At 33.6% G+C, this 19,738-nt stretch overlaps 2 protein-coding genes across 11 annotated transcripts; both read left to right on the top strand.

Annotated features, from left to right (window-relative positions):
• Positions 1–167: 167 nt before the first annotated feature.
• Positions 168–12,205, top strand: LOC126654076 (uncharacterized). Of its 10 annotated transcripts, none has more exons than XM_050348130.2 (20): positions 168–1,135; positions 1,432–1,983; positions 2,111–2,212; positions 2,287–2,422; positions 2,513–4,257; positions 4,426–4,542; positions 4,642–4,824; positions 4,914–4,976; positions 6,050–6,121; positions 6,225–6,488; positions 7,251–7,370; positions 8,335–8,394; positions 8,508–8,548; positions 8,693–8,770; positions 8,876–8,960; positions 9,449–9,613; positions 9,970–10,067; positions 10,772–10,868; positions 11,445–11,690; positions 11,776–12,205. In XM_050348130.2, exons 1-16 carry the CDS (start codon positions 287–289, stop codon positions 9,581–9,583), a joined length of 4,602 nt encoding a protein of 1,533 aa, XP_050204087.1. In that variant the 5' UTR covers positions 168–286; the 3' UTR covers positions 9,584–9,613; positions 9,970–10,067; positions 10,772–10,868; positions 11,445–11,690; positions 11,776–12,205. The 10 variants fall into 10 exon arrangements, with proteins under 10 accessions (XP_050204087.1, XP_055962220.1, XP_050204083.1 ...); XM_056106245.1 differs by having other exon boundaries at positions 2,093–2,212; positions 9,970–10,038; positions 11,448–11,690; XM_050348126.2 differs by having other exon boundaries at positions 2,093–2,212; positions 9,970–10,038.
• Positions 12,206–15,402: 3,197 nt separating this feature from the next.
• Positions 15,403–18,250, top strand: LOC126686229 (SPX domain-containing protein 3). The gene is made up of 3 exons (XM_050380274.2): positions 15,403–15,777; positions 16,585–16,750; positions 17,716–18,250. The coding sequence occupies exons 1-3, from the start codon at positions 15,532–15,534 to the stop codon at positions 18,078–18,080; spliced, it is 777 nt and encodes a 258-aa protein (XP_050236231.1). The 5' UTR covers positions 15,403–15,531; the 3' UTR covers positions 18,081–18,250.
• The last annotated feature ends 1,488 nt before the right edge of the window (positions 18,251–19,738 follow it).

Here is a 19,738-nt window from a genome sequence, read left to right as displayed (position 1 = left end):
AAAATGTTTATAAATTAAAATATATTAGTAATTGTTTTTTTAATTCTTGTGCTAAAGACAAATGCGACAAATATTATGAACCGGAGGGAGTAATAAATTATAAATTATCCAATAATAACGAAGAGAAACATTTATTACCGGGCGGTTTATATAGTTACAGAATTCATTTCAACAGACATACGATTGAAACCCAAATCCGCAACCGATCGCGCTGCATTTTTCTCGCCTTTTCTATTTCTTTATTCTTCCCATTTTCGTCTCCTCCAATTCTTAAACAAGAAAAAAAATGTCGAAACTAAACTCACTGGGCAACTCGTTCGTGACTCAGAACCAATTCATGGACTCACTCACAGCACACATCTCGCTCTACCATTCCAACTCGCTCCCCGTAATTCAAAATCAAAATCAAAACCCAAGGTCTTCAATTCTCAAATGGTTCTCATCTCTCACAATTCATCAACGCCAAGCTCATCTCACAGCCGTCGATTTTAAATTCGTACAGATCCTCATTCAAATGCTAGCCAAGCTCCGTTCACAAGGTCACTGCCGTTTCATTATTCTCCCCGACCTTCCCTCAGGTGACGACCTTCTCCCCGGCCTCTGTTATAAAAAGTCACGTGGCCTCTTATCTCGAGCTGCCGAGTCAAACGAGTCAGAACGGCTGATTTTTGAGTCGACTCGGCTTTTCGGTTCAAGAGAAGGTGAGAAAACAAACGAATGTTGTTCCTCATCGGTTAAGAGTTTGGATACGTTGACTGTAAGCGAGGACCTGGTTGGTGACGTGGATAAATTTGTTCATATCATGGATAGGGTTTCGAATGGGGGATTTTTGAGAGGAGAAGAGAGTGAATTGGGATGTGATTGGGTGGAATTGGAGTGGCTTAAAGCTAAGGGTTATTATAGCATTGAAGCTTTTGTGGCGAATAGATTAGAAGTTGCGTTGAGGCTAGCGTGGTTAAATTGTGGTAATGGTAAAAAAAGAGGGGTGAAATTGAAAGAGAAAGTTGCTGCTGCTGGTGCTGCTGCTAATGTTTTCTTGAGAAAGAAAGGGTGTGTTGATTGGTGGTTAAATTTGGATGATGAAACCAGGAGGAAATTTTTCAATGTGGTTCTTGGAAAAGCTGCAAAATCATTGGTATTGTTTCTCTTGGTCTTTTTTTAGTATGTTTAATTTATTGTTTTATTCAATATTTTTAGTTTAGTGTTAAATGTTTCTAGCTAATTATGTTATGTTAAATGCTGGCATTAATTGCTTAAATCCATAGGTGAGAAAAGTAGTAACAGAAATTTTATTTTTCTGTAGAAAGCTTATGGTTAGTTATATTAATAGATTGTGTTTTGAGATGCTAGCTATTAATGGTGCACTGAATTACATTTAATTTGAAAAAACCTAAACTCTAGCTTAAATTTTTGGTGCTTACGAGTACTCAGACGTGTGAGATCCTTAAGGGGGCGAGTGTTGCTCGAGAGGATGAGAGGTGGTTGTTCGGATCAGGAGCAGAACAACCATTGAGGCATATTTATTCTGAATCACATCGACAAGCTATTCTAAAACTCCCAGCTGATGCAGAGTTTGGTTTGCCTATTAAATGTGGTTCCATGTCTGGGTCCTCCCGGAAAGCTGCTTCTTTGGAGAATCTATTTAATTGCTTATTTGTGGTTCGAGACATCGTCAGTTTGATTTTGCCTGGTGAACATAGGGCGCGTGATGTGTCAAAGATATTTTTTAGCACCTTGAGTTCTGTGAATAGCATTTCTGATTGTGTATTAAGAAAAATACGGGCACTTGTCATGGTTATTTCACTTGAGTTCACAAGGCTGGATCTTCTTGAAGAGGGAGATATGAAGCATTTAACCAATAAACAAAAGGAAAAGCCTAGCACAGGAAGTCGTAGGAAGAAAGGAAAGACTACTAAAATGAAAAGGTCAAATCCTGATCTGCAAACAGTTGCAAATAAATCTTCTGTCAATAAACCTCTCAAGGTTAGGTACTGTTTCCCCTAATTTTTCCTGGTAGTAAATTTGCGACTTCTTACGGTTGAACACTTATTTTAAAACCATTTGTTTATTGGTATTTCAATTCATGTTATAGGATCTTGAGTATGCGCAGATTCATCCTGAGATGGTTGACGCAATGGAGTTCAATGAGATGCTTGATATACATCTTGGAAAGGAAATACAAGGAGGCACATTGTCTTCAGCAGTTGAAATGGTTAAATAGTTGCACACTTGGATAGTCCTTTTATTGATGATTTGAATTGTTAATAACTCGTAGTATGTCATCAGGAACATTCCCAAGGATTGGTTCTTGAAAAAAGACGAACTGCTGCAAGGAAAAACAGGAAGGGGAGAACTAAAAATAAAAGTAGAAATTCTGACTTTAACAATTCCAGCGTAATGAGAAATCTTGTTCTCTCTTCAGGTTAGCCAGCAAAACTTTGCAGGGTATCTGATATTCAGCCCGTCCAGAATGTATCAAATGATGATGTAGTTAATAGTTCCATGTTTGCAGAAAACATAAGTTTCACTGGCTCTGCTATTGAATCCAGTAAGGAGGAAATTGATGCCCGAAGCATTCATGAAAGTTATGTCATTGGCTGCGATCAAGGCATATGTCAATTAGGCTCGGAGCATAAGCGGTCCTCAAATGGCCAGATTGAGGACAAAAGCATTTCATCTAAACCAAAAAGATCAAATGTTAAAACAGCAAAAAATGTCACTTCACATATAGTGGACATGCCTGAACGTGACACTGTTTCCAGCATCGAAGACAATACCTATAAGAATGAAGAATCCAAGGGAAGCTTAAATAATTCCAACAAAGTGGTCGGAACTCTTAATGTCACAGAAGATTCCATTTTATTTGAGAGACAGGAAAGTAAAAGATTTGATAAGGCCAAATCGACCAACTCTTCAGGGTACATTTCATATGAGTGGCCTAGTCTAGCTCCTGTCTACTTTTCGTCTATTACTTCACATCTTCTTCCTGCTGCTGATAGATTGCATCTGGATGTTGGTCGTAACTGGCATAATCACGTTCGCCAACCTTTTGTTCCTACAATGCACCAGGCAAGAAATCCTCCCCTTGAGAGTGGGTATAACCTGCCACTACCTCGACCATTGCCAATGAGTTTGGATTGGCCCCCAGTGGTAAGGAGCATTTCTGGATTGGCTCCCTCCATGACATGCAATTATGATTCTGGATTTATCTCAAGGTGGCAGTCTGCATTTTACCAGAGTTTTACTGCTCATAACGTTCAATTTACTGCAACGACCGCTGATGATGAGAGAAGGTATTCTGGGGACTTTATAGACGCACCTGAATCAGCAAATGCACAAGAACTAATGGAGGAATATGAAAGTCATTGGATATCAGAGGAAGAATTGGAAATGCATGCAGTTTCTGGGATAGATTATAATCAATACTTTGGTGGCGGTGTGATGTACTGGAATCCTTCTGATCATCCGGGCACTAGTTTTTCTCGACCACCTTCCCTGAGTTCTGATGATAGCACGTGGGCCTGTCATGAAGCTGACATGAATAGGACAGTTGATGACATGGTTGCCTTCTCTTCTTCTTATAGTACAAATGGTTTGGCTTCACCAACTGCTGCGTCATTTTGTTCTCCATTTGATCCTCTAGGACACCAAGCACTTGGTTATGTTGTATCCGGAAACGAAGTACCTGGAAAGGTTACGCCATCTTCATCAACAGTGACAGACACAACTACAGAGGAGGAGGTAACTGGACCTTTGGCCAATTTGTTATGTGATGCTGAAGGAAAAGTGGGAGATTCATTTCCTTACCCTATTTTGCCTCCTATCATAATTCCAAACATCTCAAGGGAAAGATCAAGATCTGAGTTCAAGCGTAGTCATAATCATAAAAGCCCATGTGTTCCTCCTTCTAGGAGAGAACATCCTCGCATTAAAAGGCCACCATCACCAGTTGTGCTTTGTGTCCCACGGGCTCCTCGTCCACCTCCACCCTCTCCTGTGAGCGACTCCAGAAAACATCGAGGTTTTCCGACTGTTAGGTCTGGTAGCTCCAGTCCAAGGCATTGGAGTATGAGAGGTTGGTACCATGAAGGAAATAGCTCAGAGGAAGCTCGTGTACACGTGAATGGTACTGAAGTTATTTTGCCTTCTTGGAGAAACAAAAATATTTCAACCCATCCGATGATTAAGCCCCTCCCAGGAAGTCTGCTGCAAGATCGTCTGATTGCTATTTCCCAGCTAGCATGTGATCAAGAACATGTGAGTATGGTCTTGTGTTATCTTTCTTAATATTAGTTGTAAGCAGGAAAAGGCAAAGCACAGAGTGGGAGCAAGTACTTAAACACTCTTCGCCTAGTGACTATATTATCGAGTGTCATGTTTCTTACAGGGTGCATGATGGTTTAACTGGTTGAAATTCTTGTGCAGCTAGATGTGTCATTGCCATTACAACCACCTGAGTTGCAGAACTGTTCGGGAAGGAAGACATCTCTTTCTTTGATGCATAGCCTCCTTCATGATGAAATTGACTTTTTCTGCAAGCAGGTAGACGGCTTAGATGTTGCTTATATCTTAATATTTTTTTGATATGGACTGCAACTATGGTTTAACTATTAATACTTGTCCGGAATGTCCATATTGAAGGTTGCTACAGAAAATATGGATCGGAAGCCTTTTGTTAATTGGGCAGTCAAGCGGGTTACTCGGTCTCTCCAGGTCTTATGGCCTAGATCCAGGACAAATATCTTTGGTTCAAATGCAACTGGACTGTCCCTCCCGACAAGTGATGTTGACCTTGTCGTTCGTTTGCCTCCAGTGAGGAACTTGGTAAGAACTCTGTGGGAGTGATGTTTATTGTTTCTTCCTGTTCCTAATATTTTCAAGAAAGGAGCATTAACTTCAGAAGCTTTTGTTAGGAACCTATCAAGGAAGCTGGGATTTTGGAAGGCCGTAATGGCATAAAGGAAACCTGTCTTCAGGTATATTTTAGCTGTAACCCTAATATGTCTTGGTGTACGGCTGATGCAGCTGCGACATGACTGTTGGTGATTTTTGTTTCTTCAGTTCAAGACGCATTCTTATCTATGTGATTATTTGCCTTCCTTTTTCCCTAAGTGGCTGATATTGCTCATTAAGTACTTATCTAACTGTTACACTTTCATCTTATTTTTGGTGATAATATATAATCATAAGTACGTTAATTAGAACATTTTTCACTCTATAAATGTCTTGTTCTCAGTTGAGATTCATATCGAGCTTAACATTCTTCTTTGAAACTAGTCTTAGCTAATACATGTCTATACATTTCCTTTTTACATGCTATATACTCCTTCCGTCCCATTTAGGAAGTCTCTTTGCCATTCTTTTTATATCCCACTTAAGAAGTCTCATTGTACCTTTTTAGCAGAATTTTCTAATTTTACCCTTTGTGCTTTATTAATGATTAAACACATCTACAAGACAATTAATGATATGTGTAGTTCCAAAGCACAATTAATGAGGGTAAAACAAGAAAAAACAATATATTTTATGTCTTCTTAATATGTGTGTAAAACAATAAATTGACTTCCTAAATGGGACGGAGGGAATATTGGGCTTGTCATGGAAGAAGAATGATAAAGGCTATTCTATAGCTCATAGTATTTGAGAATATCAATTCTCATTACAGTAGAAGGATATTGATGCTTTTAGTTGCAGGAGATTTTTATAGCTGGCATATTTTATAGGCTGTCTAAGAATCTGACCCAGACTATAAGGAAAATTCTCCCTTTCCCCTTAATATCACTCAATTGTTATAATATTCTAGTGTTTCTGGAAGTGAATTGATTAAGTTGCACCAACATATATTTGTCGGTCGAAGGTTATGTGATTGATCTATTTGTTTTAAAAAATTCTTTCTATTTTGTTTTAAGAAAACTCTTTCTTATTATTGCTGTTTTGTGTCAAAAAAGTTCCTATTCGGGGAAAAACTTTGGCTTGAATGATTATTACAAATAGCTATAATTATCTAATTGGCACTCTGCAAAAATGTCAATGTTTCTTCATTTCTCAGCATGCAGCTAGGTATCTTGCCAACCAGGAGTGGGTGAAAAATGACTCACTGAAGACTGTTGAAAATACAGCTGTAATGCCTCCCTTTTTTGGAATTCATTTTACTTAGTTTTATCACTTTAGTGTCTCTTTCTTCTCTGTTGCTTCTTATCCCTGTACTATATTTTATTTTTCAGATACCAATCATTATGCTTGTGGTGGAGGTCCCCGGTGATCTGATCAACTCTGCTGCTTCTAGTATGCATTCACCAAAGGATGAGCCAACTCTTTTGATTGCTGAAAATGAAAATAATGTTCACCCGGATACAGTAAGCTCAGAAGAGTCGAGTTCTCCAAAGTGCTTACAAGTTAATCATGATAGTTCTAAGGATGTGAAATCAATTCGTCTTGATGTCAGCTTCAAGTCTCTATCGCATACAGGGCTTCAAACTACAGAATTGGTAATCAAAAGCCTGCTACTTTTACAGCTTTAGTATTTAGGAAGATGTTAGTTAATGTACTTTCGGTACCCAATTATGTAAGTCAATTTTCCGGAGTAGAGTTTAGGACTATATTAAGTGCTCCCTCTCTCCCTAAATTATAGAAAATATTGCTACTTTTGATGTTGCCAAAAGATAGAAAATATTGCTACTTTTAGTGTTAGTTAAAGACAAAATTATCAAAATATTCTTATTAATGTTATCATATGAGTATTAATTGACATCTTTATTTTTTAAAATGGCTGGAGTTTATGCAATATGAAATTCTATTAGGTCATAGTTGGTGTAGTTTTTATTAAGGCACAAAGTTTGAAATTCTAAATGAGTTGTTAGAAAGTGCAATATTTAATATAGCAGCATTAAATTTTGTAAATTATTAATCCATAAAGGTTCACTTCAAAAACATTTAAAGGGTGTTTTAAGAATATTATAATACATTAACTATAATTAACTAATCTCTTAATCCTTGTGAAATTGTAACATTTTTGTATCTTTAAGGGAACGGAGTATCAGGTCAAAGACTTGGCCTGCTGCGTTCTGGTATTAAACTTTAGATTTTTATTAAGTAGCAGGTCAAGGCTTATTAACTATTTGGGTGTAGGTTTATATATCTTACCCGAGGATTAATAAAATTTCATCTTAATCTGGATATTATCTGTTTCTACCTCATGTATCATTGTAATTATGTTTCTATTACTTTCTTATCCTTGTATGTTTTCTCAGGTAAAAGATCTTACTGAGTGGTTTCCAGCTACAACACCTCTTGCTTTAGTACTTAAACAGTTCTTGGCAGATCGTGGCCTTGACCAGTCCTATTCTGGTGGCTTAAGTTCATATTGCTTGGTAATTGTGTTTCCTTTTCTGCTTTAACAGCACTCGGTTTACAAGAAACATATTAGGACTGTATATCATGGGTGTTTTAACTTTTCATTCATTACCGATGGTGTACCAGGCTGAATGATATTTCTCAACTCCATCTGTTTCAATCCACTAGCTGAAGTTGAACTGCTGTAGTTTTCTTAGTTTCATGTAAAAAATGTAAAAACTGTTGAACTAGATTAAGATGAATTTACACCTTGGAAAGATAGATCTCTTAATTTTTATGGTCCACAGTTTTCCTTTATTTGCTTTCATTGTTTTGGCTTTTCAATCTTCTACTTTGTTCAATTAGGCGATGGGTTTGATTTTGATGCTCAAAGTTTCTGATTGTCATTGAAAGTGTAAGTGCTGTCAGCTAAAGTTCAAAGGCTTGGAATGTAGCATCCATGACAATTAAAGCTAGGTTAATTTTCTTTTATTAAGTATGGAATTTAATACTTAGTTGAGTTGAGTGGAGTAATTTTGAACTTAATCTGACACCTTTTGGCTGTTTCTTAGTTGAGTTGAGAGGAGTATCTTTGAATTCAAATTGACACCTTTTGACTGTCTTGAGTTCATCTAAAATAGGCTAAAAGAGATCTATAAAAAAAAAATTGTTGTCTGATCCCTTGTTTGCCACTTAATCTACTGAAATGGACCTTGAATCCAATTTTTACTATAGACTCTTAATAGACTTGCCAAGCATTTTAAACACAGGTTGGTTGCTTTCTCCCCCACAAGATCTAGATAACTATCATCTCTTAATACTTTTTAATTCATTTTTTCTGTCTTAACTTGTATAATACTGCTGAAGAACACATTTTCTTCCATAGCATTAGCTTGGTTTGTCATCAAATTGCTCACATGCACATTTCATTATTGCATGAAATGGGGGATGCTTTTATTTTTTGGGAGGTTATGAATTTTTACTTGCTATCTATTTTTTCAGGTGCTACTTATTACACGTTTTCTGCAGCACGAGCATCATCTTGGCAGGCCTATCAATCAAGTTAGTTTGTCTTTTGAGTTTTGAATGTCCTCATTCATGTTCCATCTTTTTCTGCCTATATTCCCTGCTGGGTTTAGTATTTTATCTGATTGATGTTCTGGGTATTCTTGCAGAATTGGGGAAGCCTTCTGGTGGATTTTTTTTACTTTTTTGGGTGAGTTGCAGTTTAATGATAGATTGATTTCCTTACATTGCGTTGCTGGAAGTTGTTAGCTTGACCGACTTCAACATAGCAATTGTGAATAGTCATATAACGTTAAATATTTTTTTGTACTTATTCACTGTTTCTCCTTTAAAGGAATGTGTTTGATCCTCGCCAAATGCGCATCTCAGTGCAGGGAAGTGGAGTATATTTGAACAGGGAAAGAGGTTGTAGGTAATAATTGTACTACTTCTTATGTTAAAACATAGAAATGTTTTGGAATCTTGATAATTCTTTTCACTCTACAATATATTGATATTTTACCTTGTGGTGTTGCAGTATTGATCCACTACATATTGACGATCCTCTCTTCCCAACAAATAATGTGGGAAGAAACTGTTTTCGGATACATCAGTGTATTAAGGTAAGACTGTATGTTTCTCTTGTTACATTTACCATTGTAAAATTAGTTGGAAACTGGTTTTAGGAGTCACTTTATTGTACAGCCGCTGCTTTTAGCTGTTGAATTATCATGCACAATCTTTGGTTTGCTTCTCTCCCTGTAAAACTACTCAAACCAACTGAATTAGCCCAGTATTATTATTAACTGTGTGCAAGTTCTTTCCATTTCAAAAGGGTTGTTTTTTTTTTTTTTTGTCAAAACAAGAATTATATTGATATGTGAACGTAGAAGTACATAATGTTTCTCAGCAATTGTTGCTGCAATTAACATAATACACTGAATAACTCCTAAAAAGGAGGATATAAGGACTTATTAGCCACTTCATGGGCCATCCAATTACACATTCGCTTAACTGTGTGCAAGTTCTTTCCATTTCAAAAGGGTGGTTAACTATAATAAAAATTTGTTCAAATGGGCGGTTAACTATCATAAAAATTTGTATGATGCAGGCATTCTCAGAAGCTCATTCAGTTTTAGAGAATGAGCTGACGTCCCTTCATGACAAGGCTGATGCATGTTCAAAGTCTCCATTTAGGTTGCTTCAGAAAATCATACCAAGTATCAACTCTTTGCTGAGAACCTAATTATCTGCAGAGTACTTATCTGTTTGTAAGGTATCCCTCAGATGATTAATACCTTATTCACCGACCTGAAGTTTTAAATTTAGCCTCATCAAACGTTTTGTTTCTGATGTAAGTCCACACTGCATTAGATCTGAATGAGCCAAGTTTCCATATCATGCATGGCTGTTTAGATTAAGACTAGATACAATAGAGAGAAACGTCGTTTATTGGAGCTTTTCTGGAACACTCTTAAAAGACTTTTGTTTCACTTTACTGGCCCATTTCATGAGTTTTCAAGGATCATAACGCACTATAATGTATATGAGAGTAATCAAATCGCGGTTTTTAATTTTTTACTGGGCCATGTGAATTTTAGGCTTGAATTTTTTTTCTGCATATGCTTACAGCTGTTCGTACTCCAATTGCAACATTCAGCGACGAAGTTGATTCTGAACTACGAAGGAAGTTATACAGATGTAAGCAGGCAGCTTATGGCTGTGCTAAGGTTTGATGCTTCCATTGCTACACCCTTGTTTTTACATCATTTGCACATGACATTTTGTGCCTATTGCTTGGTATGTATTGTTGTATCATCACACTATGAATTATTTTCAACAAAAGAAGAGTTAAAAGATGCTGTATTTTATTTGGTGGTGATAATATGATCCTTGTGGTTTAGCAATTGCGCCAGAAAATAGTTGAAAGGCACACAAAATAACAAATAAAAAATTAACACAAATGACAAATTCAATGAGACAATTGGTGAAGTACAGCAATAGATTTACATACTGTCGATATCATTATATATTCAGCAGAAATTTAGTTTTGTATGCGGAGGAGAGGCTGTTGCATTTGTGTTGCCATTATAGCATAGGATATAGCTTTATATTATGAACTTATCACATGAATTCTTTTAGATATTTTAAATTCTTTTACTTCATGCAGCTGGCCAGTAAAAGAATGTTATTCTATGCAATGCATTTAGATTATTCTCTTAGACTGACCATATGTTGGTATGTAATATCAGCACTGTTTTTTTTCCCTTATATAATGGACGATATTCCCATAACTTGCTGGCTATACTTTTCAATGAAAACTGACCCTTTTTTAAATAGGAGAAAGTGACATTTGAGAAAAGATATTTCAATTCTTTTTTCAGAAACTGACCTTCTAGTTTTGATTTCTAATTGACATGGGGATCTCTGGCAGAAGATTGTCACTCCATGCTTTTTGGTCTGCCCGACAAAAAGAGAGCTGCCTGCATCTTTCAGAAAGCAATACATATTTGCCCGAGTCCATCCCTGTGGTAATTTCATTGTATGAAATGCAATATTTCATTTGAAAAATATGAAGGACAGAAATGAATTAACAATGTGATATTTTCTGTACATATCTCCACATCCAGGAAAACATTAGCTAGAAAGTAAATTTTGCTTTGCTCAGGATTTTCAACATTACACTGTTATTATCATCTTCTTCAATTTGTTCTATTATTGCACTGCGTGCTTGGAGGATATCAGAAAATAGTTTGGATTTAGATAGCTTGGAAGAGTCAATTTTCCTTCTTTTAAATCAGAACTTGGGGGATTTGAAAAAGAAAAGTGTGCTTTTGTTTTTTCAGGCTGCAAGTGAAATCCTCAGAAAAATGTGATTATTTTGTAATTTTGTATTTCAGTATTTGTGTTTATGGGTTTCCCGGTTCTCTGTTGACCGACCTTTTGATCATTAGCTAATAGTGATAGTTCTACTGTAAATTGAGGCTCCCTGGTTTCATAGCACCTATGTTAGTGCTCATTTCTGTTTATGTTTGTTCCCACATGAACCTGCCATGTCTAATTTGATTCATGCCCTTACTCAATTTGAGCTTATTTTTGATTTTCAGCAGAAATCGTCTCACTTCTTCAGCTGTAATACAACTGCTGAGTAGTTGCGTTATTGATTGGGAGGCAAGGTTTTCCTTTTCCAGCTTCTGCATCGATCTGAAACTGCTAGTGAAATATCGAAAAACGAAAAGAAGAAGGAATACAGAAGAGAAGAAAGCAAGTTGCAGCCAGCGGACGAAGCAAGTGTTTTTCCGTCCATCCCATATTTGCAGCCTTGGCTCGTGGGAGGATGAGTTGTGATGAAGGTATTGTATAATTGATAAAATAGAAGACTGTTTTAACCTACTGTTCGTTATATGCTCATCTTCCTCTTCATTTTTATTTTCAAAGATGGAGCATGAGAATGTAGGAGATCAAAGGGGTTTTCTGTTCAGTTCGCTCCACGCCCTAAGTTCCCATAGAATAAGTGAAATTAGAACATGGATTTTGTCATTTGCAAGAGTTCTCCAGTATGCTCCAATTGCGTGAAACTGGGGTGTGACGAAATGCAAATCAAATGCTTAATGGAAGGTTGAGTCGGATAGAATGTCTAGGAATAGAATATTAGAATTCCAACAGCAGAGAAGATGGAATTGAAAAATTCAAGAACTGAAGAGAAGTAGTTGTATTGATAGAAGAAAAAAAGTAATTATAATGTATATATAAACTCGGAAATGAACAAAGAATAGTACTTTTAATTGTATAGCAAGAACTGTAAAGTATGTTATAAAGACTATATAACAATATGCTGATAATGAAAGCAGAAATTTTACCGTGAAAAGACAGAATGCCCGAATTTGTTGGATTTTCCTGTGAAATGACAGAATGCCGTTCAATTTTCCTATGAAATGATAGACTATCACAGGATGCCAAACTCATGAGAATGTTCCTTTAAATTGAAAAAGCTAAATTTATTTTAAGGTCTTTAAACTTTTATTTTTTTTTTGGTTCTCCTTCAACATTAATTTGACTTTTTCAAATCCTTAAATTTTCATTTTTTAGTTCATTGGGTCTCTCAATTTCAATTTGATTTTTTCATGCCTTTAAATTTTTGTTTTTTAGTTCATTAGGTCCTTAAATGAAGATCCATTTAAGGACCCAATGAACCAAAAAATAAACAATTTGGGACTTGAGAAAGGCAAATAAAAGTTGAAGGACCTGATGAACCAAATAATGAAAGTTTAATAATCCGAAGAAGTTAAATAGAAGTTAAGGGACCTAATGAACCAAAAATGTATAGTTTAGAGACCTCAAAATAGGTTTAGCCAATTTAAAACTATTACAGAATGCAGTTCTTAATAAGCAATAAAATAAGATAAAATTATAGAAAATGAAGACCCATTGAGAACATTTTGTTAAGTTGAAAACTCATGAAAAAACTATAGTTATGGATAAATACTTTTTTTTTATGTATAGATACTTTTTTTGTGTATAAATACTTAAACAATAGTAATAACTAAAAGGGTTATTTACAAAGATGAAACCTCACAAGTCACTCATGTAGCGATTCAAGGACATCGTTTAAAATTTAGCATAAAAATTTCAATCTTTCAGTTTTTAAATTTTATAGTCTAACATCATCATCATGAGTCATTTCAATCATTAAAATCCGTCAAAACGACATTGTTTGGTGAGGAAAAAAATGTTTTTATGTCATAACTGCCAGGAAATGTTATATTGGGTCTTTTATGCCAAATTTTAAGAGCCGTATCTAAATTGCTACAAAGGTGAAAGATAATTTTTTTTTTTTTGCAAATACCCTAATTAAAATATTTACATTGTTCCCAAGATCCAACAGTGAAGATTATCATAGATGGTGTGTATTGGTGATCTTCATATTAATCTTAACTAAAGATAACTTTTATATAAATTAAGAAGTTTAACTAGGGGAATTAATATATTCCCAAGATATTTGTTTCTTGGAACAAGCATGCTGCTGAGCTTCTTGTTTTTTAATGTATTTTTGTAATTCCCATTTGATTTTCTCAAAGAAGAAAACAAAATCCCAATTATAAATTTTTTCTTGGTGCTCTCCAGCACGTATCATATTCTGCTTTTTGACTATAACAAAATATCATACAAAATAGTACTATCAAAATAATAAATTTATTTTTCCTTTAATAGAAACCTATTTTTCTTTTCAAAATAAAAAAAGATATAGTTTTATCAAAATAATAAATTTAATTTTGTCTCTAATAGTAATCTTATTCTAAAAATAGTCACTCATAATTTATGAGCTAAAAGCTGGCAACAACTCATGAGAAATTCTTGTGTGAACCAAGTTCGCACATAGGATTATAAACTATTCACTTATCGTGTGACACATGACAATAATAAATATGATAACGGTTGAATATTAAGTGTGATGGAAATTACACATTGAAAAGATATGAGTAGAATGTGGAACATATAAGTCGAATGGACTATCTAAACCACTGTCTTAGGATTGAGTTTAATATGGTGTCTGGCGCACTGTTATATGGTCTCATACTAGCCTCATGAAGGCATTCGACTACATTGCGCTATTTCTGGACTAACAATAACTAATCATTTATAATTAATATAGTATTTAATGATTGATTATCATATTTATTATTGTAATGTGTCACACGATGAGTGAATAGTTTATAATTTTATGTAGCGAGTTTGATTCACACAAGTATTTCTCCCATCCCACAATTCGCATGAAAGTTGTTTACGATCATCAATTGTCATTATATTTAACTAAAGAAGGAAGCATTTCATAGTTCGCAAATCATATATTCCCTAATTTATTTATTTTCAAAAACTATTCTTCAACTTGTTCTAGTATTATTTTATTTTTCCAGTCTCCATTTCTAGAGGAGATTCCTCGGAATCATCCTTTTCACTAATACCTTTCTCACCACATCACAACTTTGACCTACTCATAAACCACCCTTAGATACTCTTCAACAACAGCTACGGCACCAATCGAAAGCAAGTAAATCTTCACAAGCATGTTACGCTAGAAGTCCCCTTTGCTAGCATTTAATAGGAAAAATAATATCAATTGGTATTTGAATTTTTTCAAATTGGCTGTTTAGTCTCTAAACTTTTAAAAAATATACTTTTCGTCTCATTGAAAATGTTCAATTGTCTCTTTTACATTGTCCCACTTAAAAAAATCTCCTTTGATTTTTAGTATTTTTTAACTTAAACTTTTCTTTTACTGTTTTTCTTAACTTAGTTTATAAACAAAATTTACAAAACAGTTAATTACTAATTAGTAGAGTTTTAAGGGATAAAGTAAGAATAAAAATGATTATTACCTTCTCAAACTGTGTATAAATTAAAATAAAAAATTTAAATAGAACAGAAAAAATATCAAACAAATGCTTTTAGCCGTTTTCGAGTAATCGGTGCTAAAAAGACAAAAATGAATTCCATACTTGCTTAATTCATTGCCATATCACAAAAAAATGACTATAATGTCCATAACATTAATGGAGGAATCTGAAACCATAGATTGAATAGAATAATAAGATACAAAGGAATAGATGCTAACTATAGAAGAGAAGCCTTAAACCCTAAAATAATACAAGAGGCCTTTATATAGACAAAACTAAACAATAAAGGAAAAGATTATACTACCCTACAATAGTATATTAATTACGCTAACAAATGTGTTAATTATGTATTTATTCTTTCGGAATTAAAACAATAAGTAATATAAAAAATTTATTTTCAGCGTTATTAGTACTTCGATGGTCGAAAATGGCTAAAAATACTACTGTAATATGCTTTTAAAAAATTAGAACACAAGTTTTAAAGAAATAAAAATTTAGACACTAAAATATCATATTCATAAGAGTTCAGATATCAATGTAATATTTTTCCCCATTTATTAAAAGAAACATCCGTTAGTACATTAAAAGTCCATATTTCATAAGATTGGTCTTAAGTATGACAATAGTAATAAATAACCGAATATGCTTCCACTTCAACGACTCCTTTTCTAACAGCCATTTCATCACGCCAAGCATATCCCTCTAATATTCTCATTTGCCTTCCCTAATAAACTCTCACATTTTCTTTTTTTTTTCTTGATACCTTTTCTTCTAATAATTACATTTTCATTTCTTGAAAATGAAGTTCGGTAAAAGATTAAAGCAACATATTCAAGAAACACTGCCCGATTGGCGCGATAAGTTCTTGTCGTATAAAGATTTGAAGAAGCTTGTTCGATTGATTTCTTCTGCTCCATTGCTGTCGAATGAATCAACCGAGTATGGGAAAGTGGAGGCTGAGTTTGTTTATTTGTTGAACAGCGAAATCGACAAATTTAACGCGTTTTTCATGGAACAAGAAGAGGATTTTATCATAAGAAATAAGGTAATTATACTAATTTCATTTTCATGGGTTTAATAACTGTATTTAGAGAGAGCATTAATAAGTGCATTTGATACTACAATTTCGGGATCAACCAACATGGAGTAGAAAGAAAATTAGTCAGCTGAGTTGACTCGTTCATTAGCATTTTCAGTAACATTTTGGTACACCTCCAGTGCATCAATATAGCTCCACAAAGGTCTAATGTTGGAGACACAATGTAATTAATTATATATTCTTGTGAATTAAAAAATCTACTATATAATTGATCGTATTTTGGGAAATTTATTTACAAAGTAAAGAATATCTTTACATAAAAGACTCTTGTTATTATGCATACTTAGAGAAAAGTGCATTATATGAAAATTAAAGAATATTTGCTCTCGACGAGATCGGTTAGCTCAAGTGATCCGAGCGCTCCACCTAAAATCATGATGTCGTAGGTTCGAGTTATCATAGATAGGAATAAATTTTTTTAATCCTCTTCAAAAAGAAAAATCATTATCTTTTCAGTCAAACATGTCTTTATCTCACTAGTGTACTTTTTGAAACTTGCTATAGTATCTATATTATGAGAATATATTTGAAATTCGAAAATCAAGTAATTAATCAACAGTTCACGATATTTTCGAGAGAATAAATAAATAGATATAAAAAGTATAGCAGTATATATAATACTCCTAAAAGGGGCATATTAAAAAAAGTTGCATTTTTGCTCTTTTATTTTTTCATTCAAGGAATATATATGCTGAAAAGTCTATTAAATTCCGCACTAAAGTTGCAGAATTCACAAAAATATATGAATTTCAGGAGCTACAGCATAGAATTGAGATTGTGATAGAAACTTGGGGAGAGAATGGAAGGCAGGCTTCAGAAGAGAAATACAAGGAGGAAATGAGCAAGATTAGAAAAGATATTATCAATTTCCATGGAGAAATGGTGCTCCTAGAACACTATAGCAATATCAACTACACTGGTAATTTACTTCATCAACCAAATTTTGTTATAAGAAATCAACCAAATGACTACACACTCATAACATTTACCATAATTCACACTTGCATTCATTTATTTTAGGATCAAACAATGTGGTCCTTATATCTAAATTCCATTAATAATTAGAGTGTTATATGAATGAAACATTATTAATATTTGCAGTCAAAAAAATAAATAAAAAACTGTTTAAAAATTTGTAAGAGGGAGACTAAAGTATTGGAAATGGTCAAATAATAAAAAATTTACACAACATTCTAATTGTTCATATAATTGAAACTAAAGGATCACTTTATTTGATCCTAAAACAAGAGGAATATAGCAATTCTTAAATTTTTGTAACCAAATTTTAATTTTATCTATAATAAAAGGTCATCTTTATATTTGTACGTATATGAACAATGTAATCGGTCATATTTTACTTACTTTAAAATTATCAAAAATTTATTTTATTTTAAAATGAATATTTAAGAATATACATTTTTTTCGTGGGCTATTTAAGTAATTTTCTGACACGAATATATTTTGTGAGCTTCCATTATTGATAATTCAAAATTTAGCTATCCAAAATATAAGAATTCGAAAGCACATAATTTTAGGTTATTGTCAGCATATAGCATAATTTTTAGTCTTTTTTTTATTTAATCTCAACCTTTAAAACGTCTCAACTAATAGCACAACATTTATATTAACACAAATGCCTAAAACGACGTCGTTTTGGTCGTCTGTACGATTAAAAACAGCGTCAATTAAAAAAAAACAAAGCATAAAATACATACGGGTCTATAAAATGAAAAGGTTGGAAAGGTTGGGCTAATGGATGAGACGTTTTAAAAGTTGAGTTTAAATAAAAAAAAAATGCTAAATGTAGTGCTATTTGGTTAGATTAACCCCATAATTTTTTAACCATGTCTAGGAGGCAATTTGTATAACTAAAGTGGATTGCAGGATTAGGTAAAATTGTGAAGAAATATGACAAGAGAACTGGTGGACTATTACGGTTGCCCTTCATTCAGACAGTACTACAGCAACCATTTTTCACGACGGATTTAATCTCAAAACTTGTGAAGGAATGTGAAAACACAATAGACGGCGTATTTCCGGTGAACGAAGTAGAAGAAAAAGTAAGAGAAGGAATAATAGTGGCCGGAGATGAAGGGATATTTAGAAACACAGTAGCAGCATTAATGAGCATGCAAGAAATCAGAAGAGGCAGTTCTACTTACAGCCGCTTCTCATTGCCGCCGCTTAACTTGCCGGATTCTGATCTCATTCGATCATTACACGTCAACTCTCCGATACCCATTGTCTGAAAACCCAGTTGGAAGTTATATACTAGTTAGATTTGATTAGTTTAGCTTGTGTTATTCTGTCATACATTTGTAGTAAAAGTATTGATTAACACAAACATGGTCCAATTCTCTTGGATCATGGATCGGTTTCTAGTTCATACGTTCAATGAGTTTTTCCTTTCCAATTTTAATTTTTCATGTGCTTACAATTCAAAATTGAAATTGATAGAAGATAGAGTGATTATTAGTGATGTTTTAACTCAAATTTGGTCAGCATGTATTATTCTTGATTGATCAATGAAATAAATTATACTTTGTTTGATGATAAAAATAAGATAAAAGAAGTATAGAAAGTCCCTAACCACCTTCACATTTTAGATATATCCATGCCTCCGAATATTCATTTGGTCCGTCTAAATCTGTCCTTTTTAAACCGAGTCCACTTAATTTTTATTTAAAGTCCGAATGGGTGGGCTCAGAGTTTTATTATTATGCAATTTTTTTATGTATGTCTGCAAAAATATAAGAGAAAATTACACCATATCCCTCAAAATCTCAAAAGTTTATGTTAGTGACCCATCTTTTTTTTTCTTGCAAAAATCCCTCAATTTTAAAACATTCTTTTCATGCCTACCTTTTTATATTTATTATTCCTATTTTATCCCTAAAGTATATGTTTGTTATTGTGTGTTTATTACACTGAATTATTTACCCCACTATATTCTTCTTCACTACCCACAACAGTTATCTAATTAATTTCGATTCAAAACATCACAACTTCTTCACTGTTCATCACATTCTCCACAATCCCTTACATTTCCTTCGTTTTCTATGAAATCTCTGCTTCACTTGTTTATTTCTTATTTTCACCTATTTTCATGGTTACTACATGTAGTGCATATGATACTCAAGCTAATATCAAAATCGAAAAAATGAGGCAGAAGACCATCACAAAAGGAAATCCTAAAGAAAGAAAATTATATTTGTAGATCTGTTATAATGGAAGAAATTATATGTAAAATGGAAATTTTAATTTGAATAGTGGGAATTTGATGTATTGGGTTGTAGTGTAAATTTGAGAAATTGAAGTTTAGATTTTATTTAATTGTGTGGAAGTTAAGAAGCAATATCCATCATGATGATCATTAGCGATGGCCGGTGATGGGACGGCGGAGATTGGAGGTCGGAGATGGAACAATAACTTTTGCTTTAGAATTTTACTTTCTAATTAAGATTACTAATTTTTAAACTATGCTTTTTAATTGAGAAGAATTTTACTCAATTATAACTGATGAAAAACATGATTGAGAATATAATAGAAAGGAGGTGGTGATGGTGAGGAATAGTAGAGATGACAATAATAAAGATATTAATCCTAATGTGAGCATTGATAAAAAAAATTGAAACAAGAAGAATGGTTTAAAGTCATTGGATAAATAAATGTACATTACAAATGAAAAATACATGAATTTGATATAACATATACATTGGAAGTGGAAGTTGAATTATATCAACCTGAATGGTTAGGTTGGGATATGTTATGTTGTACATTTTACTAATGGTTTGTTTTACTGGAAAAGAAAAAAAACTGAGGTGAAGATGATGTAAAAAGTACCATTTTAATCATAATAATGTTAAATTGATATTTTAACAATTATTAAAAAAAAATTATATTTTTA

Source organism: Mercurialis annua, linkage group LG6 (assembly GCF_937616625.2).
Source record: "Mercurialis annua linkage group LG6, ddMerAnnu1.2, whole genome shotgun sequence".
Classification (NCBI taxonomy): Eukaryota; Viridiplantae; Streptophyta; class Magnoliopsida; order Malpighiales; family Euphorbiaceae; genus Mercurialis; species Mercurialis annua.
Note: the sequence above shows the minus strand (reverse complement) of the source record. Positions and strands in the feature narration are given on the sequence as shown.